Raw genomic sequence first — 25,784 nt, forward strand, 5'->3', positions numbered from 1 at the left:
GTCACTTTGTTGGAAAAGACACCACTTTTATCAAGTCTGAGGAATCTGTAAAGAACGTTACTTCTTGTTTGTCTTGACCAATCATACATCTTATTGTTCATACGAGTGAACGAGTGCTTCCACTTATGTAAATAGACATGTGAGACTTCTTCGTAGGTTGACATCACCTATAGTTGGATATTTTCTTGTTGGTAAGTTTTTAGATAGCCAAAATACTATTAAACATTCATAAGCAAGTGAAAATATTTATTTGAACGATTTAACTAAAATGTTGTTATGTATTTATACAAACATATATATTTTTTTATACATATACATGTTATTTTACTAAATAACGTTTTTGTCCAAAGTTTTTTTTACTGAATAACGTGTAATCAAATAAAATAATAAAAGAACAAGGGATCTCTTCTTGATAAAATATTTTGATTTCATATAAAAGTAGGTGATATCTATAAAATAAATTTACAAAATGTTTTAGTTTGTGAATGAACTTCAGAGTAAAATTGTAAAGTTAAAAGTAATTTTACAAATTTAAATAATTAGTTTAGTTATTTAGCAGATACATATAGTCAGTCTGCTATCATAGCATTTAGGTTGAAGCCTTTAAGTTTATCTTGTTCAATTTTTTATATAATATATATATATATATTTTTAATCTAGGTGGTAAACAAGCTTTATCACTTAAAAGGTTAAAATGAGTGGGGCAATAATAGATGTAGCTCATAAGTTCTATGTTGAAAAAGATTAATACCAAAAATCAATCATTTTCTTATAATCAACCATGGAGTAGAAAAGCAATTACACAAATAGAGTAACTTCTAAAATATTTACAGCTTTTTAGGTAGTCAATTACTATTAGTACTATTTCTTAATTCTCTCAATAAAATAAAATAATAAAAAATCATATAGATAATCCCAATATCCCCAATCTTCCACTATAATTGAACAAAAAAGACTCCTTTTTAAATTCAACCTCTCCCACCTTCTCTCTGCAACTCTCTCATTTTCTTAAAATCTCTTTCTCACAGAACCAAAAACCAAAATCTCAGTCTCAAACAAACAACAACAACACACGAGTCACGAGGTTGAAGAAGAAGAAGAAGAAGCAAATATGTTAAACGGCTGGAGAAGAGCTTTTTGCACTTCCATTCCCAAAGAAACTAACCAAAACGACGTCGACGACGACGGACTCGTTGGTCTCCGCCACAAATCAACCTCTCGATTCGGCTTTTTCTCAACTCCTTCTACGCCTCGTTCTGATTCCGGCACCGGAACTTACAGCCTCCGTTGCAGGACTTCAACAGCCACCGCCGTCTCCACTACTTCATCTCTTCCCGGAACTCCAAAGCTTAAGTGCAAAACCACCACCACCGGAGAAACAACTCCCAGAAACAGAAGCCTTGTCTCTCTTTTAACACCTTCTTCTTCTTCTATTTCTCCGGCGAGCTTCACTCTCCTCAAATCCAAACTCCGATTCAAGCAGAGTAGCAGTAACAAATGTGGAATCTGTTTACAGAGTGTGAAATCAGGTCAAGGTACGGCGATTTTCACGGCGGAGTGTTCTCACACGTTTCATTTTCCTTGCGTAACCTCACGCGCCGCCGCGAATCATAACCGTCTTGCTTCTTGTCCGGTTTGCGGATCCTCGCTTTTGCCTGAGATTCGAAATTACGCTAAACCGGAATCTCAAATCAAACCGGAAATTAAAAACAAGTCGTTGAGAGTTTACAACGATGACGAAGCTTTGATTTCATCTCCGATATCTCCCGCCGGATTTCACACAATACTTGAATCAGATGAGAACGAAGACTGCGAGGAGTTTACAGGATTTTCCGTTAATACTCCGTCACCTTTAACGGCGAAATTGTTAACGGATCGAAACGTGGACGTTAAGCTCTCTCCGGAATCGGCTATCGTTGCGTCGGGTAAAGGCTACGAGACTTACTCCGTCGTCATGAAGGTGAAATCGCCACCGTTTCCGACGGCGCGTGGATTTGCGCGTAGAGTGCCGGTGGATTTGGTTGCTGTTTTAGACGTAAGCGGGAGAAATTCCGGTGGGAAATTGGAGATGTTGAAACAAACGATGAGGATTGTGCTTTCGAATCTCCGGGAGATGGATCGTTTATCGATTATTGCGTTTTCGTCCAGCTCGAAACGGTTATCGCCGTTACGGAGGATGACGGCGAACGGGAGGAGATCGGCGCGAAGAATCGTAGATATCATCACCGTTCCTGGTTCTGTCTCCGGCGTCGGAATTGATTTCTCCGGTGAAGGGATGAGTGTGAACGACGCGTTGAAGAAAGCGGTTAAGGTGTTAGACGATCGCCGGCAGAAAAACCCTTTCACCGCCGTGTTCGTTTTAACGGACCGTCAAGCCCATCAAGTGGCCCAATTAGCCCATTCGAGAATCCCTATACACACCATATGGCTTAGCCACGCGATTCCCGAAGACGCGTTTGCGAGGACCATCAACGGTTATTTGAGTTTGTCGGTTCAGGATCTCGGTTTACAGCTCGGGATAGTTTCCGGGTTGGGTCAAGGAGAGATAACTTCTGTTTACTCTCTTTCCGGTCGACCCGCTTGGCTTGGAACCGGTTCAATCCGGTTAGGTGATATGTATGCGGAGGAAGAAAGAGCGTTGCTGGTTGAAATCAAATCACCGGTTAACAATTCCTTAACCGGTAGTAGATCTCACAAAATCATGACCGTTAGATCTCGTTACGTGGATCCAACAACTCAGGAATTAAGAAACCCCGAAGATCGCGCGCTTTTAATACCTACTCCTCTAACTGTCCGATCATCATCAAATCCCAACATCTCACGGCTCAGAAACCTCCACGTCAGCACTCGAGCCGTCGCGGAGTCTCGGCGGCTAATAGAGCGTAACCATTACTCCGGAGCTCATAGATTGCTGACGTCAGCTAGAGCATTGCTTGTGCAGCACGGTTTGAGCTCGAGCGATGCGTGTATACGTGGACTGGACGCAGAGATAGCTGATCTTAATAGTGTGAAAGGAAGACACGTGGCGGCATCAGAGAGTTTGGAGTCGCTTACTCCGACGTCGGCTTGGAAAGCGGCGGAGAGGTTGGCTAAAGTGGCGATGGTGAGGAAACATATGAACAGAGTCAGTGACTTGCATGGTTTCGAAAACGCTAGATTTTAGCTTTTTTATGTATTTAAATATATTTCCATATTTAGAGTAACAACTTGTGTAATAATAATCTGATACAAACAAATAGAAATGGTGCATAAATGGAGTTATATTTGGTCAAATGATAAGTTTGGATAGTTATTTTATATCATTCAGCTTTTATGCGATTTCATTTCTCACCGTAAAGTTGATTATACAATTTTGGTTAGGGAATTAGGTAGTAGGTTTTACCAAATCAATCTTAATATTTAAAATTGTATAAAGAACAAACTATATATTAAGCCACTATCATATACACTCAATACTAAAATCTTACACGCTTAGAGAAACTCGTGTAAAATGTCAATGTAAAATGAATTTTAGCAAAAAAGAAAGAAAAAGAAATCAATGTAAAATGAATTGGCCGGTGATATTTGACTGAAAACATGACTAGAGCTCTTCCATTTGTTTTGTTGTAAAATTTATACGCATTCGAAATGCTTATAACATACATTAGTCGTGTTGAACATGGTATGATCTTTTCTTTTACTTAATTAATCTCTTATGAGAACTTTTTATATATATATTTTTGTGCTTTACAATTATTATAGTGAAACTTTTTAGATAGAGCCTATATTCTATGTGTACTTCTTCGTAATGGATGTGTAGATTATAAATACTAAAATGTAGTCAAAAACAAGGGATGTAGCCTTTTCGCGGCTACACACTGATTAAATTCGTTGTATCCAATGATGGTCAACAAAATATTTTCTAAGCAATACAATAAATCAGCAATAAACAATTCTAAAGAAGCCTTATAAATATGATTGCAAATGCTAATAATTGAGTTTAGGATATCATTTTAACGGCGGAATTCTGTCTCCTTTTTGTTTGTCTCGTAGGCTTTTTACACCTCTCTTATCATTTTAACGCCGGAATTCATAGTACTATGAATCTATGATTGCTAATGAGTAATGCCACATCTCTTTTGGGAGTCGCTTGCGTTACGCACAAAATGCATCATATTTTCCCAATTGTCTAGCAATTAGCCGCAAAAGATCAATGTTTACACAAGATTCAGTAGGTATCTCGATTGATCGGTCATTATCTATAGTTTTATCCGAAATTAACTAAAGAAACTTATCAACTTCTTAGATAAATTAATGGTTGTAGAAACCCCTTGACTTAGTAGTTGATTTTGTGAACTTTTAAGACAAGATGCGAGATATGAATCATATGATTTACGCATAATTCATATATATTTTTTACATTATGGATACAAAAAGTTTAAAGTTGTTGTAGATAGATCTGTCGTTGGATGGTCTCGTGTATTCCAAACCGGTTAAATTTATCTAAATGTAAGTTTATCTTAGAAATTTTGATTAGTCAATTAGTCACATGTCTATCTCAACCAGCTTCTTGAACTACTCGAAAATAAATTGCTAAAAGATATCACTTTTGTTAAAAATACAAAACTTATATATAAGCATCGGCCTAAGTGTTATATATAAGCATCGGCCTAAGTGTTACATACTTTCATTTTATTAGCCCGACTAACGTATACCACCAACTTTTAAAAGTTTTGAATAAATTCTTGTAACTTTAGTCAAACAGAGAGAAAGAGAATAAAAGCCAAAAACAACTTTGAAAGCAAATGTTTTTGGTACGTTTAATTTGGAAAGCGATGGTGCGTTCCACTAAAGAGATGCAATAATGGTTCGCACGACTATATCTAAAAGTTCATATCATATCTAAACAAGTTCAAGATTTAGTATATACATGGACACGTATTAATTTATGTAGACCAAAAGCCAAAAAGTAGTTCACAAATTTATGTTAGTGGAGAGAGGAGAGTTTTGAAATGATCAAGAAGACAAAATGACCCTAAATACTTATCTTTAATTTAATAACTCTTTTATAATGTACTTTATCCATTAAGAATCTCAAAAAGCTCTCCAAACATAAAGAGTTTGATCCTTGGGGTTGTATTGTATTAAGTGAATGATATACCAAATTTTAAAGTGTTTTCTTTTCGAAGCACCAAAGTTTAACGTTTCCATTTTCGTATAGATAAAGATATTCGACAATCAATACTTAAAAAATGAAACATTGGTGAGTGAACGACGAATGATGGTCGTATGATGAATCGGTAAGTTCTGTCTTGGCAAGTGATCAAAGTTGGCGCGATAACGGATCTTCCTGTCATTCAAAATTCAAGACCACTAGACCAAAGACCATATGGGTATAAAAGGTTTTATTTCAAACTATAGTTTTTGTACACGAACCCAATTCAAGTTCATAAAAGAAAAGATAAGAAACATTTGTCTACTTTCTTTAGAAATGCTGCATAAGAAGTTGTAAAGCTAGTCTAAAAATATAACTGCTTACACTGCGAAGCATCAATATCTGTTGGACAATAAGGACACTTGAACGACCTTGAACCATTCCTCGACATTCTGTTGATAGACTGCTTGCAAAGGACATGACCGCAAGCCAATCTCATCGGCGGATTATCTTCGCTCGAGTGTTCTTTAGAGACAGGGCAGACAAAGACCGAGTAGAAGCGATACTCTTCAGAGAGTTCCACAGGTACAAGAAGTTGCTCCATTGTTTGCCACTCTTTTCTTTTCTCCGGCAGCACGTTCAAATACTTCAAAAACGTCGGTAAAACTTGTGAACCTGCTGCAACTGTTACACTTAAAGGACTCTCTGGTGATTCACCGAGTAGGATGCAGTATTGTCGGGTTAGTTCCTTGGCAGCGTTGGTCCACAATACAGGTGAGAGGAACTCTGAGTATGGGGATTTATTGAGGTTTCTGATCCATAAGAGAGAGCACATGAGTTTCTGTATCTCAGGGAAACAGCAGCTATCTGCTGAATACGTAGCAAAGTGTTTTCTCGCGTAGTTGATAGCTTCTTCGGAGGTTTTGTCTTTAGCTATCTCCAAAAAGTGAAGGCTGTGAAGTTTCAACTCAAGATCTGACTTTGCTTCCTTTAGCTTGTCAGAGTTTGAAGCTACCCATTTCAAAGCTGGTCCGAGATCCCGTTCTTTCATGGCTTCAAGTATCATATTCATTTCCATGAAAGCTTTAGTAACAGAAGATTCAGGCTTAACCTCACCAGTCTCGGAAATGAAACAGTCACCAACGTCGTACATGCCTTGCCTGTAGAAAAACTGAGCTAGTATCTGATGAACTGTATGAGTATCAAACTTAACGTTTCTGTAAGCCGTCGATATATCTGGATTCAGAGTTTTGTCAAGAGCTTTCGGGTATTTGGTAAGAACCCCATTTATTTCTTTCTGAGACGCTTCTAGTAGATTGATTGGAGCAATCTCCTCAAAAGTTTTCTTCAGATCAGCAACAACAGATTCATGATTATCCTCCTGTATCGTTTTCAATGCCTTGTCGATTTCTTGAGACATTTTGTCTACCACTTCATGCGTTTTGCTATAGCATAGTTTCTGCTTTTTGGTAACACGATCAAACGCATCTTTGACATTCTTTAGCTCCATTCTAAAGATAATCAACTACATGAAAGAAGGAACCAAGTATCAATAACCAAAAGAATCATATCCACAATAACCACTATAATCTCCATTAATCAACTCATTGTTCAGAGGAGTTCTTAAATCTAATCGATTCATTGCAATTCAAATTCTCATAGCATAGTAGCAGAATCAACGCATCAGATGCAACACCAAACATTTTTTCTGATTATTCATACCAAATGATCCAGGAATCGAAATATCAGACACACGGATTCGAATTTCAAACAAACCAGAGAATCTGACGATCGCGAATCAGAAATGAAGCGAAGAAGAATTCATATTAAGAAACCGTGGAGAGTCAGAGATACATAAAAGGCATCAAAGAATCTGGAAAAACATGAACCTGAAGAAGCGATGAAGATTATCGCCGGAAACGGAGAAAGATGGAATCGGAGGAAGAAGAGAAGATGAATTTGCAGATTTCTTCTTCAGTTTCTTTGAAATAATCAATCTCTCTGATCTTGAAGATGAATGAATCACAGCCGTTGGATTTGATCGGTTTCTTTTCAACAATGTAACTATTTGGGCCGAGAATATTTTTACGTGGGCCTAGTTAATTAAAATTAAATGCGACAGTTTGAGGTGTCCTCTCCAAGTTAACGAAATGTATATATGAAGAAGCTAGGTCTCTCGGCTCTCGCTAGGGGTTTCTAGGTTTATAACGTATCAACAAACAAGGATTCATTATCTCCGACTCCCAAATCAAATGATCTCATCATGGAGATATTGTCGAGATTACCTTTAAAGTCATTAGCGAGGTTTCATTGTGTGTCGAAGCTATGGGCATCAATGTTTGGTAGTCCATATTTCAAGAACTTGTTCTTGACCAGGTCATCGGCTAAGCCGCGCCTCTTATTCGCCTTAGTTGAGAAAGGCGACGTTAAAGAAGAATCATGTGGTGTGTGGAGCTTTTTCTCGTCGCTTCAGCTTGATAATTTATATGAGGAATCGTCGTCCACTCTTGTAGCAGCTGCCGAATTTCATGGGAAATTCTCTCCAAACAATCATTATGTTAACCTAAAAAAAAGTCACGTGGCTACGCCTCTGGTTTAGTCTATTTCCATGGTAGTTAATACCAGGGTGGACTTCTGATATGTAACCCCATCACAAGACATCATGCAATTTTACCGAAGCTCTATAGTTATAGACTGGCATATAGCTTTTTCGGATTTGAAGGGGACGTGGGATGTTTGATGTTTTAAACCCGTTTTGTGTAGGTAACAAAACTAGCATCACAAGATTATACCAACTTGACCAAAGGTCTGTTTAGTGATTTTGTAATGGACGTTAGGCCATCTCCAACGCTGGGCTCTGTTGAAATTTTGCAGAGTCTCTGTTGATTATTTTGATTAAAATTTAATCAAACTGAAAGAAAAACTAGAGAAGCGTTTCTGTGGAGAGAGTTTATGAGGGAATGAGAGAGGCGAACATGTGGCATACATTCATTGGTTATCTTCTTTAAACAAAAGAAAAAAATAAAAATGATTGATTTCATTTTCTTTGTTTTGCCCGAACAAATTCTTTTCTCTCTCTCCTTCTCTTTCTCTTCGCGACATTGACAAAAGAAAAATTGCTCAATCTTTGAAAAACCAGAATAATTGACGCCGGTGATTGTTTGTATTTCGCTGTGTTATCTTAGGCTTTCAACGGTGTTCACATCGGCGGAAGTTTGCTGAAATCGAAAAATAGCAAATTGGATTCGGAGAGTTATCGCCGACGCCTTCCCCAATTTAGGTATGAATCAATTCTAGTCTTTATTACGTGATTAGATGTTGTATTTGGTGGTTTAATCAAAAAAATTAGGGTTTTTGAATTGAAGAAAATTTAGGGTTCTTTTTTTAAAATTAGGGTTCTTCGTTTGTAGCAAGATTAGGGTGTTTTTTGATATATCTTGAAGCATTTTCTATAGTTTTGTATGGTCATAGATCGTTTTGGAGACATGTTGTATAGATTTATATGGTCATAGATCGTTCGATAGTTTGATTTTCTTTTTAATGTATATGTAGATGTGATTGATTGGGTTTAGTAAATGTAAACTTTGTTGTTTAATATCTGTTTATGTGATTGAATCAAATTGTAAAGTTAACTGTAAATGCTAATTGTTGTTTTTTTCTCTATGCTTTTGGTGAGTGTCAATGGCGGATGAGCAAGTGGTTGTGAGTTAAGGAGAAACTGTAAAGGAATTCGTCTATGCACTTCAATGAAGGTAAATATGTACTTGATTGATTGTTATATAGCATTGATTGTTATTTTTTTTGTGGATAGACGTTACATAGCTTTTCACTGTGATAAATGGTTTTTGACAAATGATAAAGCTTTTGATAGTGATAAATGTGAGCTTTAGACAATGATAAATGTTTGCTTGAAGTTGATTTCAACTAATAACCATAATAATGGCTTGAAGTTGATTACGACTAATAACCATAACTTTTGCTTTTAAAAATCTTTTTGCCTTAACTGAAATTATTAATGTCGAAGCAGTTTATATATAACCCAAACATCCAAAGCTACTAACTTAAACCATTCTATTCCTTAAACACATAGCTTCTCAGTTAACTTTTCTCTTCTTTAAACACATAGCTACCCTTCTTTCTACTCTAAACATCCAAAGCAACTTGTAAATGGATTCTTACAATCCATTTTCTCAAGCTTCCCGTTTTATGGACTTGTTGCAACAGTCAACAAGAAAGCCACAACAATGAGACCAATCAATATGAGGTTGGATCCTCAGAAATTCCCGTTTTTGGAACTCAACGTTGTCAAGAAAGTCATGAGAAACGTTATGCTTCTAGGGTGGCCATTGCAAGAAAGAAATGGGCAGCTAAAGAGGATATAGTACTCATTAGTGCCTGGTTAAACACTAGCAAAGACCCCGTGGTCGGAAATGAGCAAAAAGCTCCAGCTTTTTGGAAGAGGATTGCTTCTTATGTTGCAGCAAGTCCAGACCTTGATGGTGTTCCAAAGAGAGCGTCGGCTCAATGTAAGCAAAGATGGGCGAAGATGAATGAGCTAGTCATGAAGTTTGTGGGCTGTTATGCCACAACCACAAACCAAAAAGCAAGTGGGCAAACCGAGAATGATGTCATGCTCTTTGCAAATGAGCTCTTTAAAAATGATATGAAAAAGAAGTTCAGTCTAGATCATGCATGGAGGCTGCTGCGACATGACCAAAAGTGGTTAATATCTAATGCTCCTAAAGGGAAAGGAATTGCGAAAAGAAGGAAGGTTCGAGTTGGTACTCAAGCTGCAAGTTCACAGCCTATTGATCTTGAAGATGATGATGTAATGCGTCGGCCTCCGGGTGTGAAGGCTGCGAAAGCAAAAGCTAAGATGACACCAACAGTTAAAGGAGAAGAAGTGAATTCAGTTGAACACTTGACTTCTTTGTGGGATCTTAAGGAAAAAGATTGGGATCGTAAGGATAAGCAAAGCAAAAACCAAATGCTTGAAAGTCTTCTTTCAAGAACCGAACCTCTTTCAGAGTGTGACTTGGTTCTTAAGAAGAAGCTAATTGAGGAGTTGTTTTCATAAGTACCGAACCTCTTTCAAATGTTTAATTTCTTTCTAAGTACTTCTAGGATTTGTTTCAATGTCACAACAATGACATGTTTAATTTGCTTTGTCTGTTTTTATTGCAAATCACTTTGCTTATGTATGATATTGTCTTAATGTTATGTATGATATTGCTTTAATGCTTTTTATGATATTGTTTTGTCTCTTATCTTATGTCACAAGTCATATTTGGCCTTATATGTCACAAGACTTTGTTGTTAACTTTTGCAGTTTATCATCACGGGTTGGAGACAAAGATAGACAAGACACGTAACTTGCAACTCATGTTCCACTTGATGCCAAAAGAGACATATGATTTGTTTGCTTTGTTGTCTTGTTTTTAGCTTTGAGTCTATCAACAATTTAAATATGAGGTACTTTTAGACTAAATATATTTAATTAAGGTATTTTTATTCCAATAAAAAATATTAGGTATTAAACAACAAAAAATAATAGATGATTTTTTCAGGATTTTTTTGCCAAATTATTTTTTAGTTTATTATATAAAAATATTATGCTTTATTTAACATATATAAAAGATAAATAATAGAATATTTATTATATTATTTAGTAATCACAAATGATTTAAAAATGCTAAGACTGCAAAACTACTATTTTTTACGGTAAAAATGTCATTTAATCCCCCAACTTTCAAAAAATTGGCCATTTTATACATCAACTTCGTATGTGGCTGTTTAAAACATGAACTAAACGTTGACTAATTTTTAAAACATGATCTTTCATTGATCAGGCCAAAATAGACATGCCGTTATCAGTCATTAACGGAACTTCTAACGTCCGTTATCATCCGTTAACTTTATTAGTCAAGTTTCAAATTGTGGCCATTTTAAACATCAACTTCTTATGTGGCCATTTAAAACATGAACTAAACGTTGACTACCATTTAAGACATGAAAAATTCGTTTACAGGGCCAAAATAGACATGTCTTTATCAGTAGAACCTAGAAACCCGTTAATGACTGTTAATCTGTCCAAAACAACGTCGTTTGAAAATAATCGAAAGAACATAAAGATTTTTCCCATATGAAATTCCATATTAAAAAGTTTTAAGCAGAACCCAAGAACATAGTTTGATAAAGCGATAATCGCAGTGCCAGTAATTGGAAACAAATAAAGGTGTTTTCGTTTATATATTTGTTTTAAATTTTAAAAGGAATCATGGAAGCAAATTGAAGACTCATTATAAGATTGTTCGTCTTGTTTGGGCGGTTGTAGAAATAGATTTGGGGAACTAGGGTTTCATTTAGAAAACAATCCTGATTTTCTTTTGATTATTCTCAAAACAAAGTCGTTTTAGGAATACTAATAGACTCGTTAACAAGTGATAATGAATGTTATAAGTTTTTTTAATGAATGATGACAACATGTTTATTTTGGCTTGGTCAACGAATTTCTCATGTTTTAAATGGTAGTCAACGCTTAGTTCATGTTTAAAATGGCCACATATAAAGTCGATGTTTAAAATGACCACAATTTAAAACTTGACTAATAAAGTCGTTAACGGATGATAACGGACGTTAGAAGTTCCGTTAATGACTGATAACGGCATGTCTATTTTGGTATGGTCAACGAATAATCATGTTTTAAAAGTTAGTCAACGTTTAGTTCATGTTTTAAACGACCACATACGAAGTTGATGTATAAAATGACCATTTTTTGAAAGTTGGGGGATTAATTGACATTTTTCCCTATTTTTTACCACCTTTTGCAACAATAACCTTTTATGTTGTACATTTTTAAAAATACCCCTTCCCTTTAACAGAATGACCAAATTACTCTCATCTAATAGGAACATGTAATTGGAAACTGAAATTTTCTAGCCAAATTTATTTTTCCCGCAAAAAAAAAAAATTCCGCCAAATTTTTTTCCCGCCAAAAAAATTCCCATAACAATTTTTTTTTTCAGCCAAAAAAATGCTTTTAAAAATCCTTGTGAAATATTTTTAGCGGAAAATAGATTTACAAAGGATTTTAAAAGAGTTTTAAAAGATTTACTAGGGATTTAAAAGAGTTTTAAAATATCTACAAGGGATTTTAAAAAGATTTTAAAAGATTTACAAGAAATTTTAAAAATTTTTAAAAAGATTTACAATCGAACCGACCCGAACCTGATTGGACCCGAACCGAGATTTTCTATTTATTCTATTGAATCCTAGAATAATATACCCGATATACCCGTACCCGACCGGGTATTACCCAAACCCGACCTGCATACCTGAATGTCCTGCCCTACTACAAATTTTGATATACAGTATTGCTAAAACTTTATCATCGTTTTGTTATTAATATGACGCGGTTAAAAAAATATGAGAAGTCTACAAATTTTTAGACGTAGATGAGATAATAAAAAGGAAATATAACTTTTCTCTATTATTGGTATTTAGTTTTTATAAACAAAATGTTTACAAAAAAGAATAATATTTTTTTTGTAATAATAAACTCTGTAAATTGTGTACTTTTGTGATATATAAGCTTCAACTTTCTATATACTTTTTAATCTTTGTTTTTTTTTTTAATTTAAAATCTTTATATAAGCAAATATAATTTATATTCCACTCCGTTTAAAGCACCATCGATGAAAATTCCCGGTGGATTCTCGCCGGTAGGAGGAGATGTCTCAATTTTCACTCAAATCTTTTTTAGTTTTTACCAAAAATATATTAAAGTAAAAGGCAAAAAATCTTCAAATTTATTCTTACCAACCAAACAAACAAAAAGAATCCTTGCAAAATAATCATAAATTTTAAATATTTTCCCATTTAAAGAGATATGCAAGTGAGAACTTTTGAGAGGCGCAACAACAAGATGGCGCATAATAGCAAAAGACCTAATTTTGCTTCTGGGTCCTTGGATTTTCTTCCTCTTCCTCTTTATTCCCCTCAAAACCTAGGAGCCCAACGAGAGCACCCCTTTCCTCTTCTTCTATATCCCTTTTTATCTCTTCGCAGCTTTCTCTCCTCTCTCAGATCTATACTCTCTTCTCCTTCACAATCGTTCGTTTTATCCTCTCCATCGGATTCGTCAGATATCTTCGATTTCTCGTCGTTTCATCGGTTCCAGGTCAAATCCAGGTATGTCAATTGTAAAATTTCGATCAGATTCGTCGATTTCGATCAGCTTTTTCGATTTTGGATCTATTTTCTATGAAATATCAGATCTGGTGATTGTTTTACATATTTTTGGGTTGAATTCACAAGATTTTCTGGAAACGAGATCGATTAATTGAGTTTTCTGTGTTTTTATCTTAAGCTAGATCTCGATTTCTATGTTTTTGGATTGATTTGATAAGATTTTCGAGAATTTTTTGTGTTTTTGTCAAAGTTCGATCTCGATTTCTATATTTTTGGTTGAATTCACAAGACTTTCTGGAAACGAGATCGATTTTGTGAGTTTTCTTTGTTTTTAATCTCGATTTTTGGATTGATTTGAGAAGATTTTCTGAAAGCGAGATCGATGTTTTTGGGGATTTTCTTTGTTTTGTTCAATAATTCGGTCTCTGTTTTCTTATCAAAAAATTCGTTTTCCATCTCAAATCGATGTTCTTATTGATTTAATTGAGTTTTAGTTTGCAGGGATTTGATCGTTGGTAAGCTATCTTTCAGCAAACATGCATGGTTATGAAGATGTAAGCACGCTCATGAATTTTTGTTTTCAGTGATTTTGTCGAATTCAATTTAAGGTAGATAGATTTGACATTGTTCGATAATGTTATATTGCAGGACCTTGATGAGGAAGCTGGGTATGATGACTATTACAGCGGTGATGAGGATGAGTATGAAGATGAGGAAGAGGAGGATGAAGAACCTCCTAAGGAAGAATTGGAATTTCTTGAGTCACGCCAAAAGTTGAAGGAATCAATTCGGAAGAAAATGGGAAATGGAAGTGCTAATGCTCAATCTTCACAAGAGAGAAGAAGAAAACTTCCTTATAACGAGTATGTGGTGGCTAAATCACATTTTCTAATTCATTACAATGTCCTGGAATGTGTTTTGATGCTGAGCTTATTGATTTTTCTTAATGCAGCTTTGGTTCTTTCTTTGGTCCTTCACGGCCTGTTATTTCCTCAAGGGTTATACAAGAAAGCAAATCCTTGCTTGAAAACGAGCTACGTAAAATGTCGAATTCGAGCCAAACTGTATGTGCATTTGATCTTTGTTACTCTTTGTATTTTTATCATTTAAGATGTTTTTGCTGATGGAATTGTTTTTTGGGGTGCAGAAGAAAAGACCAGTTCCGACGAATGGTTCAGGCTCTAAGAATGTGTCACAAGAGAAGCGACCTAAAGTTGTGAATGAGGTGAGAAGGAAAGTTGAGACTCTTAAGGATACAAGAGACTATTCGTTTTTGTTTTCCGATGACGCGGAGCTTCCTGTTCCGAAGAAGGAATCTCTTTCACGAAGTGGCTCTTTTCCTAATTCTGGTATGTTGTGTCTTTTGAAAAATCTTTTTCGCTATTTGTGATCTTTAAGCATACCATTTTCATGAAGATAACTTATACAGGTTTTTTGCTGATGTTCAAGAGGCTCGATCTGCTCAATTATCATCGAGGCCCAAACAATCATCAGGTATCAATGGTAGAACTGCTCACAGTCCCCATCGTGAGGAGAAGAGACCTGTTTCAGCGAATGGACATTCAAGACCGTCTTCCTCGGGCAGTCAAATGAATCATTCAAGACCGTCTTCCTCTGGCAGTAAAATGAATCATTCAAGACCGGCTACCTCGGGCAGCCAAATGCCAAATTCAAGACCAGCTTCCTCTGGCAGCCAAATGCAGTCGAGAGCTGTCTCAGGCTCAGGGCGACCTGCTTCCTCAGGCAGCCAGATGCAAAATTCAAGACCACAAAATTCAAGACCAGCTTCCGCTGGTAGCCAAATGCAGCAAAGGCCTGCGTCCTCAGGCAGCCAAAGGCCTGCGTCCTCAGGCAGCCAAAGGCCTGCGTCCTCAGGCAGCCAAAGGCCAGGTTCGTCGACAAACCGTCAAGCACCTATGAGGCCACCAGGTTCAGGTTCCACAATGAATGGTCAATCAGCCAACCGGAATGGCCAACTGAATTCCAGATCAGATTCCCGAAGATCAGCTCCTGCTAAAGTGCCAGTGGATCATAGGAAACAGATGAGCAGTAGCAATGGAGTTGGTCCTGGTCGGTCAGCGACCAATGCAAGACCTTTACCTTCTAAGAGTTCATTGGAAAGAAAACCCTCAATCTCGGCGGGAAAGAGTTCTCTTCAAAGCCCTCAGAGACCGTCCTCATCAAGACCAATGTCATCTGATCCTAGGCAACGGGTAGTAGAACAGAGAAAGGTTTCTCGTGACATGGCCACACCCCGAATGATACCTAAACAATCAGCGCCTACCTCGAAACACCAGGTATCATGATCATGATCTTTCACATCTCTTTCTTTTGTCCTTCCTCTAGCCAAGGCACTAATTTGTCAAGTAATATTTACAGATGATGAGTAAACCAGCGCTCAAGAGACCTCCCTCGCGTGACATAGATCATGAAAGGAGGCTGTTGAAGAAGAAGAAGCCTGCAAGGTCAGAGGATCAAGAAGCATTCGATATGCTTAGACAGTTATTGTAAGTATTGCTCCAAACTTTCTTCCTACTCTCAAATTGTAAGTTACAATTTTCTAATTCTATTTTGTCTCCTGATACTTAAATGGGGGTTTGTGTATCAATTTTAGACCACCCAAGCGGTTTTCTCGGTATGACGATGATGACATAAACATGGAAGCAGGCTTTGAAGATATCCAAAAGGAAGAGAGACGAAGGTACATGAGTATTTTTGTTATCACACGTTTCATTTATTTGTGTTTCTTGGATATTCCTTAACGATTGAATTGGTTGTTAAATGCAGTGCGAGAATCGCAAGGGAGGAAGATGAAAGAGAACTTAAGCTCTTAGAGGAAGAAGAAAGGAGAGAAAGACTGAAAAAGAATCGGAAGCTGAGCCGTTAGAAGAATCCTTTCTCCTTTGTGTCTTTGTCTTCTTTTAGGACTTTTTTAGTGTTTTCTCATTGAAATCTCTTTGGCCGCTTGAGGCAAAAAAGAGTTTGACCTTTTTTTTGTTTTGTGTTTTCAAATTAAGGATCTTTTTTTTGTTCATGGAAATTGTACAATTAGAAATAATATCTTTTATTGGGGACACTTCAAGAAGAATCTGTTGGAAACCTTCCCAGTTAGTGAAAGCTTGATTCTCTTTTTTTTTTTTGGAGTAAAGCTAAAACCAGAGGAGGATGATAAAGAAAAAGAAACAAAGAATATTTCTTTATTCACGTGTAGAGTTCCTTTAGCTGATAAAATTTCACTTTTTATGAGTCTGATAACATGATTTTAGTGATTCTTTGTCTCTTTTATTCTTTGGCTAAACAAATTCGTTGAGAAATCAAATGGTGACCAAAGAAGAAGATTGCCTTCCTCCTGTAACGGAGACCACGTCGAGATGTTATTCTACTTCTTCTTCTACTCCCCTTGCGGAGTTAGAGACTGTCCGAAGCTTAGAAATCGTCGAATCTTCTTCCTCTCTCTCTCCCGTTTGGTATATTGTTTTCTTTACTTACTCTTTCAATTTTCTCTGTTTGTTTGCCATTGAATTCTTTCTTTTACTCACAATCCGAGGAAAAACGATGCAAAATGGAAAATTTGGGATACCGAAAACAGGAATCTGATTTATTTGTGTTCTGTTTAAGACTCTTTTTATCTCTTTGCATTGAATTCTGTATGTTCAAGATACTTAGTTTTAGTTTCTATAAAGAGTTTCTATCACATGCATCATTACCTTCTTAAATATGTTTTTCCAGGTTACTGGTGATCTTTTGTATCATTAACTTGTTAAACTACATGGATCGTGGTGCGATAGCGAGCAATGGTGTCAATGGCAGTACCAGGAGTTGTAATGATAAGGGCAAATGCACTCTTGCAACTGGAATTCAGTAAGATATTTTGATGCAATGTAGAATCAAGATGATAATTCAATATTTGAATTTTATTTATACTTTTATATCATAATGTTTTTCGTATTTCAGTCTGGAGTATTGTTCTGTTTTACTTAAAAATGGGCTTTTTTTAGGGGACATTTTAACCTAAGTAATTTCGAAGATGGTGTATTGTCATCTTCATTTATGGTTGGACTTCTTATTGCATCACCAATCTTTGCTTCATTGGCAAAAAGGTGATCAGAAAGAACTTTCATTTTTGTTATTTTTCTCTCTTCTGATTGATGTCTAAAAAACTTATTAAAGTGGTTTCGTTTGTGTTTAGTGCAGCTTCAATCCATTTAGACTTATTGGAGTAGGTTTAACTGTTTGGACTATTGCAGTTCTTGGCTGTGGCAGTTCCTTTGCCTTTTGGTTTATCGTCTTATGTCGTATGTAAGTTGTTTAGTAAACCTTATGATTGATTTTGTTTTGTTTTCGCCATATGCGAACTTTTGTCATTGGATGCAAATACTCTTATTATTACTCCTAGGTTCGTTGGTGTAGGTGAAGCTTCTTTCATTAGTCTTGCAGCTCCATTTATAGATGACAATGCTCCTCAAGAACAGGTCTCTGTTTGAATTTTGTTTTGAACTTCTTATGAAGCCAAAACGCACCATTATATTTATAAAGCTTGTTTGGTTTTTACAGAAAGCTGCATGGCTTGGACTGTTTTACATGTGTATACCAAGTGGTGTTGCTCTTGGTTATGTCTATGGCGGATACGTAAGTTATATTTAATATCAAAACACTTTTAAAAATACGAAAAACGCAATCGGTGATTCCTTCTTGATGCGTTTAGGTAGGAAAACATTTTAGTTGGCGGTATGCGTTTTGGGGTGAAGCTGTTTTAATGGCTCCATTTGCTGTTCTTGGTTTTTTAATGAAACCTTTACAGTTAAAAGGTTAAGACAAATCTTGTATTATGTTATATATTAAGCATGAACTGTTACAGATATTTGATCAGAGAAACATAGTAAACAGGGTTTCCTTCTAGTGATTCGATAAAGACGGTTAGATCAATTGAAGTAATGTCTCCATCAGTAGGTGATTTTTTTAGTCCCTCTTCTATGGTAATGTTAATGTGATCTGATTATACACTTGTGTAGTGACACTTTCCTTTTGCAGGATCAGAGACATTGAAAAACAACAATCGTCTTCAGGTTGATAATGAGATTGAGCATGACCAGTTTGAGGTCTCAATTGAAACTAGCAAGTGAGTAGATTTCATGGTATCTTTGTTTTTTTCATCTTCCATATACTTATATATACTTCAACTGTGGTAGGTCAAGTTATGCGAACGCGGTTTTCAAATCATTTACTGGCTTTGCAAAAGACATGAAAGTTCTGTATAAAGAAAAGGTCTTTGTTGTTAATGTCTTAGGTAATGTTTTCCTCTTACCACTTTTTCTATTCTTCTGCTTACACTATGTATCTTTTTTAATTGATGATACTTGCACTTGCCTTTAAACAGGTTATGTATCATACAATTTCGTTATAGGAGCATACTCATATTGGGGACCAAAGGCTGGTTATAACATTTATAAAATGGTAAAACAGTCATTCATCAAAAATTCAAAACTCTTTCTCTTGGGGGTTCCATGAAAGATTCAAGAAACTGTGTTTGTTGACAGAAAAACGCAGATATGATCTTTGGGGCAGTAACTATCATTTGTGGGATCGTTGGAACATTATCAGGAGGCTTTATACTTGATCGTGTTACTGCTACAATTCCAAATGCTTTTAAGGTAAAAAAGAGCTTTTCTTCTAGTATTTCGGATTACTCAGGTTTTTATCTTTAATCTTGGATTCAGCTCTTATCCGGAGCAACATTTCTCGGGGCGGTATTTTGCTTCACTGCATTTACCCTGAAGAGTTTATACGGTTTCATCGCTCTCTTTGCTTTAGGAGAGCTTCTTGTGTTTGCTACACAGGTAAAGAGTAAAAAATGGTTTAAACATTGAGGAGTCTTGTATTGTTGTTGTAATGTAAATTGCTTATTCAAGAACAGCTTGTGTTTCTTCCTTCAGGCTCCTGTAAACTATGTGTGTTTGCATTGTGTGAAACCAAGTTTACGACCATTATCAATGGCTATATCCACCGTCGCAATTCACATATTCGGCGATGTTCCTTCTTCGCCTCTTGTCGGTATCGTTCAGGTAAAATATCCCTTCCTAACATCTCCAATCCTGGAAAGAGAAAATAGAACCTTCGAAACCAAAATGCTACATTGTTTACACGCAGGATCATATCAACAGTTGGAGAAAAACCACACTGATTCTTACATCGATTCTGTTCTTAGCTGCTGCAATATGGTTTATAGGTAAAATAAATCTCAATTCTTTTTATTCAAATGATGAAAGCTTTCTGGTCCAAATCAAGCTTTTTGTTGCGAATTTGTGCTTTTGCAAGGGATATTCATAAACAGTGTAGATCGGTTTAATCAAGAAGAAACTGGAAGTGAGAACCCGAGGAGGCCAGAGCTATCGTCTCGAACTCCATAAATACTTTAGTAATCTATTTGTATTGAAATTTTAACAGAGTCTTGTACAGTTCCAAAACACAGTTTAACGTTTTGAAAACATGATTCCGCTATCTTCTACCATACAAAACATTCATCAAGTTCATTATATTCATTAGACAATACAAATGAAAACAAGAAAGAATCATAATGACACAGAGATAAAAGTTGGAGGCGAATCATCTATCAATAGAGCCTACGCCTACATACGGCAGCACCACAAAAGCAAGGTTTCTGCTTGATATTACCCTTAGAGTCACGTACCTGATCGAGCGCGTAATTGTAGTCGTAACAGAGTTCTTGAAGCGGAGGTATATTGTCCTGTGCGAAGAACATCACGTGAGGGATTCTAGAGTCTTCATGATCATACAAAACGTTTTGGGCGTACAGATTTGGCGAGCAGCTATGGTTTATGAACCTCCCAACATTACCCTTACTTGCTGCATCAATGGTGAATCCACTCGACTCATCACCTTCTGCCATAGATCGGCCTGCCTGTGTCCCCAGCATTAGCTCTGACATCCCTTGAGCTAAAGAGTTATCATATCTGTTACCAATATCAAAGAGATACTCGTCGTTCCCGATTCTTCTTTCTGCTTCACTATCCTCTAAAAGTTCACCAACGTATTCACATATGAAGCTACCAATAGGGATCGACTTAAGACATCTCACTCCCCAACCTCTTGACTTGGTTTTGAAGATCTCAAGCGGTAACTTGATCCCATGCTGTGTGACTCTTAGGTAGCAACTAGAAGGGCATTTGCAGAGTGGGCCACATTCATAGATAGTAGGTTTTGCACCAACAATGGCTCCATCGAAGTTGTACGGTATCTCTCCACCGTTTTTCTCCACACAAGCGCACACCCTCGCTTCAGCTTCGGTGCAGCGCGTGGTGCAACAGCATGACTTTGGAGGAACTGGTCTGCACCAATCTGGGTAAATCAGTTTAACAGTGTAGGTGAACAAAGGCGGTTTCTCGTCGTCTATTTCGTTCACAGCGCTAATGGGTGACTGCTCTTTCCCTTCTGAGATGTCAAGCTTGCATAGACCTTCCCGGTATTTTGACTTAGATTTCTTCACCTCTACCCAAGAAAGTTCAGGTTGTCCAGGTATGCGCCTAAGTTGAAACTTGAAGACATTCATACCGTGAGATCCGACTTGTTGCCAATACTTTTCCACAAGATATAATCCGTCGTAAACATAATTTCCACCTTTTGATTTATCATGAGTTGACTTATGTTTGCCTCTAATGACACGCACAGGGGTTTGTTTTTCTATGCTGGTTGCTAACGCGAGGTTTCCGGTAATAAGCTTTTGGTCTTCAGGCTCTTTCAGTTCCTCTCCCTTCTTCTTTACTTGCATCACGTTTCCGCCTTGACCAGTGTAGGTCAAGACATCCGAGTTATCCAGATGGTCGTCATACCCTCCAGAGGCTACAATACTTGTCGCAACTTTGGCCTTACCATATTTCATATAATCGATACCGGCCTGGCTTGGTTTATGTATACCAAGAATGTTCAGCTCCATCCTATATTGGAACTCATCACCAACCTCAACCCCAGGCACTTCTCCCAAAATATGCACACCAGAGTTGAGAAATTTGCCATTCCTTTTGAGAATGGTCGAAGCCTCAAAATCTATTCTAAGACCTTTACCTTTTCTCCTTTGGTCCTCAGGCTTTGCTTCATCCTCCTGCAGAATCTTTCTGCAAACGCCATGGAAAAGACGTAGAGTTTCCTTTACTTTGTTCCGACTACTATCACCGCTGCTTGAACCGCTGCTTGTCCCAACACCTAGTATCCGAAGCTGCTCAGGAGAATCCAGACTTTCCCTATCACGCCAATATAAATTCTTCTTACTCTTCTTCTTCCTAGATCCTTCACCAAACTCTCGGCTAACAACCTTCAAGGATGAATGACATGCAATTCCTTTCTTTGCCTTCTTTCTACCCGCAACAAGCCTCGGTTTTGCAACTGCAACATCTGACATTTCAATTTCTAGCGGCTGAGTTTGATCCAAATTATCCATTCCTAGACTGCTCTCATCTGCGTAAACAACGATATCCCTGACAATGTTTTCAGTTCCGCTGCTGCTGCTAACACCAGAACCCGCCACAATCTGTTCACTGTTTGAACACTCGTCTCCCGCGGTAACAGACAAGTCTCTTACCACATCACCTCCTGGCAAACAAATTCTCAGAGGCTGAACCTCCACCGGCTCAGCCATTCTGATATCACTCACGTTTTCAGAGGCATCTCTCTGCCCCAAACTCTCCTCCTCTTTAACCAAAGACTCAACAACCTTAACATCTTCAACAACATTCCCATTCTCACAAGCAATCTTCACTTCCATTGCTCTCGAACCACAACCCGGTGGAAAGTCCCTCACAGCAAAAACCTTCCGACGCTTAAACTTAAGCCCACTCATTCGATCAAGCTTGCAAACACCACCATTCTCCAAAACTGACACTCCTCGTTTCTCCACCTCACCATTGCTCTGAGACTTAACCTTTGATATCTCCGTATGTACCATCAAATTCTCCATAACTCCCATTTCCATTCACAATCTATCAACAAACAACAAAACATCATCACTATAAACAGATTGTTAAACCACAAATGTTCAATAATACGAAACTGTTTCATCCATTTTTTTTTCTTTCTCAAATCTAATTTCAGAATTCGATTTCGCAGAAACAAAAACTTAATCAAAGACGATATCTACGAAGAAACGAAGATTAAATACACAACGGAACCGAGATTAACCGATCAGATTAAAGGATAGAGAAATCAACCGGTGAAAGATCTTCGTCTGCGATCGAAAAATGGTGGAGAAGAAGATGAAGGAATCGAATTTGGTAGTAATCGGAAATTTGAGATTTCGCCAAAGTTATAAATATAGTCGAATTTTTTCGAATCAAGTGAAATTTGGGTAATTAAGAGCCAATGAACCATAAAAAGGGAAATAAAAATCAGAATTTTTTTAACGTTGATAAAAATGGAACCACATTTGGCATATATGATCATGGACACTGAGTAACGTGGATGTGGATGTGGATGTGAACGTGGTCACAATTGTGTGTTCATTTCGGAATATTCACTTTCTTTAATTAAGAAATTTGAAAATTGATAATATAAAATATTACTATAATCATATGTAAAACATATCAATGCAGAATTGTTGGAGTAAATGCTACAAAAAAGTTTGGTTTGAAAGTGATAACAGAGACGTAGCGGGTTTGATTAATGGCAAGAAACTTAATTTTTCAGTCTACAATTGGATCAGGAAACTCGAAGATGGGAATCAAGGCATTTTATGTCAAAAACATTCTCTAACCGTGATTTTATACTGATTAAAGACATTCCCCAACGATCTCTTACCATGTAATAAGATCTACTGATGTAATAGGATATGAATTTTGAGCTAGAGTGAGATGTTGTGGCAATACATCGTCAGTACCATATGCATTCTGTCACGTCATTTGAGTGGTGTGCTCATCAAATTTTAATAGTTGAAGTTACTTCTAGTGATAAGCAGCTCAATTAAGCCGCCACAAAGAATACACTGATAATCCTCAAAAATCCGAAAATGCGATTTATCTTTAAGAGAATGATGATAAAGAAGAGTCAAATCACAAACCAAGGAACAAGTAACATGTTTAATTTAGCATCATTAGCTCGATTCGGTGCATTTGATCTTCTTCTTTTTTGCCTAAAAAATTCGTTCTTTGAAGGAAAATGAGGGACAAGAAGAACTAAAGGAACTTCACTGGTACAACTAGAGTCCGAGGATGATCACCTCCTCAACTGCTGCTAATGGTTTAATGTCAACATCCATTGAGGCCTTACAACAATTTTAAACACACTTTTGTCCGATTTTACTGTTTAAAAATCGATTCTTGGTCTGAAAATCTTGTTATAAGTACGTTGTTATTGATATTGCAGTAATAAAAAGAGAATAGTAGTATCTAAATACTTTATAATAATATGAAAAATATAAAACATTAACATACTTTGATTTTTAGTAAAGTGAATTTGGAATTATTATTATTGTTTTCTGTCATTTTAATGAAAAATTAGACTCACATATTTAATCACAATTTATTTTAACCAAAAAGATGATGGCCTAGTGGTAGTACAAGTGGGTTGGTTCCCTTGTGTTCCGGATTCAATCCATCTTTTAGGATGGAGAGGCATTCTTCAAATAAGAGTGGACTAAAGGTTGATTCCAAATACGAAGGAAGATTACGGATTCTTTAAATAGGAGTGGACTAAAAGCTGATTCCAGATACGAAGGAAGATTACAGATCAAATGTCTGAAACTTTCTTGGTTTTATCAAAGAAAAAAAAAATTGACTCTACAACAAAAAAAATATGTTGGTATAAACAACACAAATGATGGTTTTCAGTTTCTTTTATTTTGTTCTATAAGAAACATAGCTGACCGGCTATACTACAGATTAAGAAAATCTCCAAACAATTATATATATATATATATACTATTTTTTTATATAGGATATTCGTTTGATGTCCAGCTCTAGAAGAGTATGAGGAGGTGTTACGGAGATGTTCGAAGAGTTATATACTATTTTAAAAAATAACTAGGTTCAAGCTTATAGTTGAGTCTAGTAATAAAATAGTCTTATTAGTTTAAACTTAAACACTTCCAAATCTATTTAAAATCCCATCTGAAATCAAATCATCGCGCAAATTCTTTTTTTTTTTTTTTTTTATCGAGCAAATTCTTGATATTGATGTAACACTTAACTTACTATATATTACTAATGATTTTGATAAAGATATTCAAATCAATGATTAAGTAACACGTTATTATTTATTTATTTATTGCATGTTCAAATTCATTCAACTCCACTAATTAATCAATTATCACCTTTAAGTTTCTAATCTTGTTTCTCTGTAGAATACAATATCTTCTTCTTTTTTTTTTGTCGTGTGTAGAATACAATATCTTTTCTTAATTAAGAATCTGAGTCCATGCATTCCCGTGTCTTCTTTTCTTATTCTTGAGGTTTGAAACTAAGACTATTTTTGACATTGTTCTTTTTGTTAAATTTTTCTTTTTTTGACGTTGTTAGGTCAAGACCTGAGAGTTAAGAGGAAACAGTACAATCATATCCAAAGCACATCCAGTAATTATAATAGGGCCACTTGACCGTACATCCATTAACCAACACATCCTGACATGCATACTGATAATAAACTAATCATATTCCCTTAAAACGTAACAAATTGCAGAAGCTTATATAATAAAAGTTTCTTTGTCTACTTCTTTTTGTTCTTTTTCGTTACCAAATTAGTGTTTGACTTCCAAAATTTACTCCTACAACAAAATTATTAGTGAGCGTTTATAAGAAAATATTAATTATGCACCAATAGATATAAATAACACATGTTAATTTCTCACGTTACACTGGATATGCGGATCCCATCAAACTATTTTTCATCATAGAGAATTGGATCTTGAACAACGAAAAAGTTCTAATTATTATACCTTAATCATGTGCATGACTGCATGTATATATTATACAAATGATTTCAAGATGCTTGATGCTTATATTTTGGGGTGAGGTAATAGAGGGATCGAGAGATTAGTTGTCTCTTGCCTGTCATTTCTCCAATAGATTATTAGACTAACTCACGTGCTTTTTATTTTGAAAGGCTGATTATTTCAACACTTCCAACAAAACTTTATGAGTACGTATATATAAAATAAATTAATGAGTTTTCTTAACCTAGATTACCATGGTTGCACAAGACACTAGACCCTCAAAAGAGTCAGCTGTGTCTCTCTCAATAACTATTCGCAAGCACTTTATTTTCTTAAGAGTATAAATTTTGCAAATATATATCTAATTAAAGGGGTCTATATTTCAATTATATTCTTATATGTGTAACTCATTGGAAATAACATGCTTCTGTGTTAATATTACCAGTGTATGGTAAAAAATAAAATAGAATGAGCGATATACTGAAAAATCTAGTGATGATTTCTATGTATCTAGTGATAGAATAGACG

The 25,784-nt window shown here is 36.2% G+C and overlaps 5 protein-coding genes, 1 long non-coding RNA gene and 1 pseudogene across 20 annotated transcripts; 5 read left to right on the plus strand and 2 right to left on the minus strand.

The window, feature by feature from the left end:
* The first annotated feature begins 948 nt into the window (after positions 1–948).
* Positions 949–3,334, plus strand: WAVH1 (Zinc finger (C3HC4-type RING finger) family protein). Its single transcript, NM_127833.5, has one exon. The coding sequence runs from the start codon at positions 1,112–1,114 to the stop codon at positions 3,161–3,163; it is 2,052 nt and encodes a 683-aa protein (NP_179853.1). The 5' UTR covers positions 949–1,111; the 3' UTR covers positions 3,164–3,334.
* Positions 3,335–5,368: 2,034 nt separating this feature from the next.
* On the minus strand, positions 5,369–7,253 carry AT2G22690 (zinc ion binding protein). 2 transcript variants are annotated; one of them, NM_127834.3, is made up of 2 exons: positions 7,024–7,253; positions 5,369–6,659 (listed from the first exon to the last, which is right to left on the minus strand). In NM_127834.3, exon 2 carries the CDS (start codon positions 6,642–6,644, stop codon positions 5,499–5,501), a length of 1,146 nt encoding a protein of 381 aa, NP_565541.1. In that variant the 5' UTR covers positions 6,645–6,659; positions 7,024–7,253; the 3' UTR covers positions 5,369–5,498. The 2 variants fall into 2 exon arrangements, with proteins under 2 accessions (NP_565541.1, NP_001031397.1); NM_001036320.1 differs by having other exon boundaries at positions 6,857–7,118.
* A 144-nt stretch (positions 7,254–7,397) lies between these two features.
* On the plus strand, positions 7,398–10,211 carry AT2G22710 (annotated as a pseudogene; the record flags this gene model as incomplete). The annotated part of the gene is made up of 2 exons: positions 7,398–7,691; positions 9,330–10,211.
* A 2,806-nt stretch (positions 10,212–13,017) lies between these two features.
* AT2G22720 (SPT2 chromatin protein) lies at positions 13,018–16,482 on the plus strand (the record flags this gene model as incomplete). 6 transcript variants are annotated; one of them, NM_001335812.1, is made up of 10 exons in its annotated part: positions 13,018–13,324; positions 13,819–13,878; positions 13,973–14,187; positions 14,277–14,388; positions 14,472–14,673; positions 14,774–15,137; positions 15,162–15,621; positions 15,704–15,831; positions 15,939–16,025; positions 16,112–16,482. In NM_001335812.1, 9 exons carry the CDS (start codon positions 13,861–13,863, stop codon positions 16,209–16,211), a joined length of 1,686 nt encoding a protein of 561 aa, NP_001323683.1. In that variant the 3' UTR covers positions 16,212–16,482. The 6 variants fall into 6 exon arrangements, with proteins under 6 accessions (NP_001323683.1, NP_001323682.1, NP_973512.1 ...); NM_001335813.1 differs by having other exon boundaries at positions 13,048–13,324; positions 13,826–13,878; positions 16,112–16,444; NM_001335811.1 differs by having other exon boundaries at positions 14,774–15,621.
* A 54-nt stretch (positions 16,483–16,536) lies between these two features.
* AT2G22730 (Major facilitator superfamily protein) lies at positions 16,537–19,812 on the plus strand (the record flags this gene model as incomplete). 7 transcript variants are annotated; one of them, NM_001335815.1, is made up of 16 exons in its annotated part: positions 16,537–16,791; positions 17,054–17,185; positions 17,323–17,424; positions 17,519–17,623; positions 17,721–17,796; positions 17,879–17,953; positions 18,030–18,132; positions 18,212–18,274; positions 18,356–18,443; positions 18,514–18,611; positions 18,702–18,778; positions 18,862–18,975; positions 19,042–19,161; positions 19,258–19,386; positions 19,472–19,550; positions 19,640–19,731. In NM_001335815.1, 16 exons carry the CDS (start codon positions 16,643–16,645, stop codon positions 19,729–19,731), a joined length of 1,602 nt encoding a protein of 533 aa, NP_001324704.1. The 7 variants fall into 7 exon arrangements, with proteins under 7 accessions (NP_001324704.1, NP_001324705.1, NP_179858.2 ...); NM_001335817.1 differs by having other exon boundaries at positions 16,643–16,791; positions 19,239–19,386; positions 19,640–19,670; NM_001335814.1 differs by having other exon boundaries at positions 19,472–19,651.
* On the minus strand, positions 18,317–22,717 carry SUVH6 (SU(VAR)3-9 homolog 6). Of its 2 annotated transcripts, NM_201785.1 has the most exons (3): positions 22,543–22,660; positions 19,870–22,314; positions 18,317–18,341 (listed from the first exon to the last, which is right to left on the minus strand). In NM_201785.1, exon 2 carries the CDS (start codon positions 22,305–22,307, stop codon positions 19,935–19,937), a length of 2,373 nt encoding a protein of 790 aa, NP_973514.1. In that variant the 5' UTR covers positions 22,308–22,314; positions 22,543–22,660; the 3' UTR covers positions 18,317–18,341; positions 19,870–19,934. The 2 variants fall into 2 exon arrangements, with proteins under 2 accessions (NP_973514.1, NP_850030.1); NM_179699.3 differs by lacking the exon at positions 18,317–18,341 and having other exon boundaries at positions 19,844–22,314; positions 22,543–22,717.
* AT2G07845 lies at positions 19,879–22,365 on the plus strand. Its single transcript, NR_140235.1, has one exon — positions 21,229–22,365. It is a non-coding gene; the product is annotated as an other RNA (long non-coding RNA).
* Positions 22,718–25,784: the final 3,067 nt, after the last annotated feature.

Source organism: Arabidopsis thaliana, chromosome 2 (assembly GCF_000001735.4).
Source record: "Arabidopsis thaliana chromosome 2, partial sequence".
Classification (NCBI taxonomy): Eukaryota; Viridiplantae; Streptophyta; class Magnoliopsida; order Brassicales; family Brassicaceae; genus Arabidopsis; species Arabidopsis thaliana.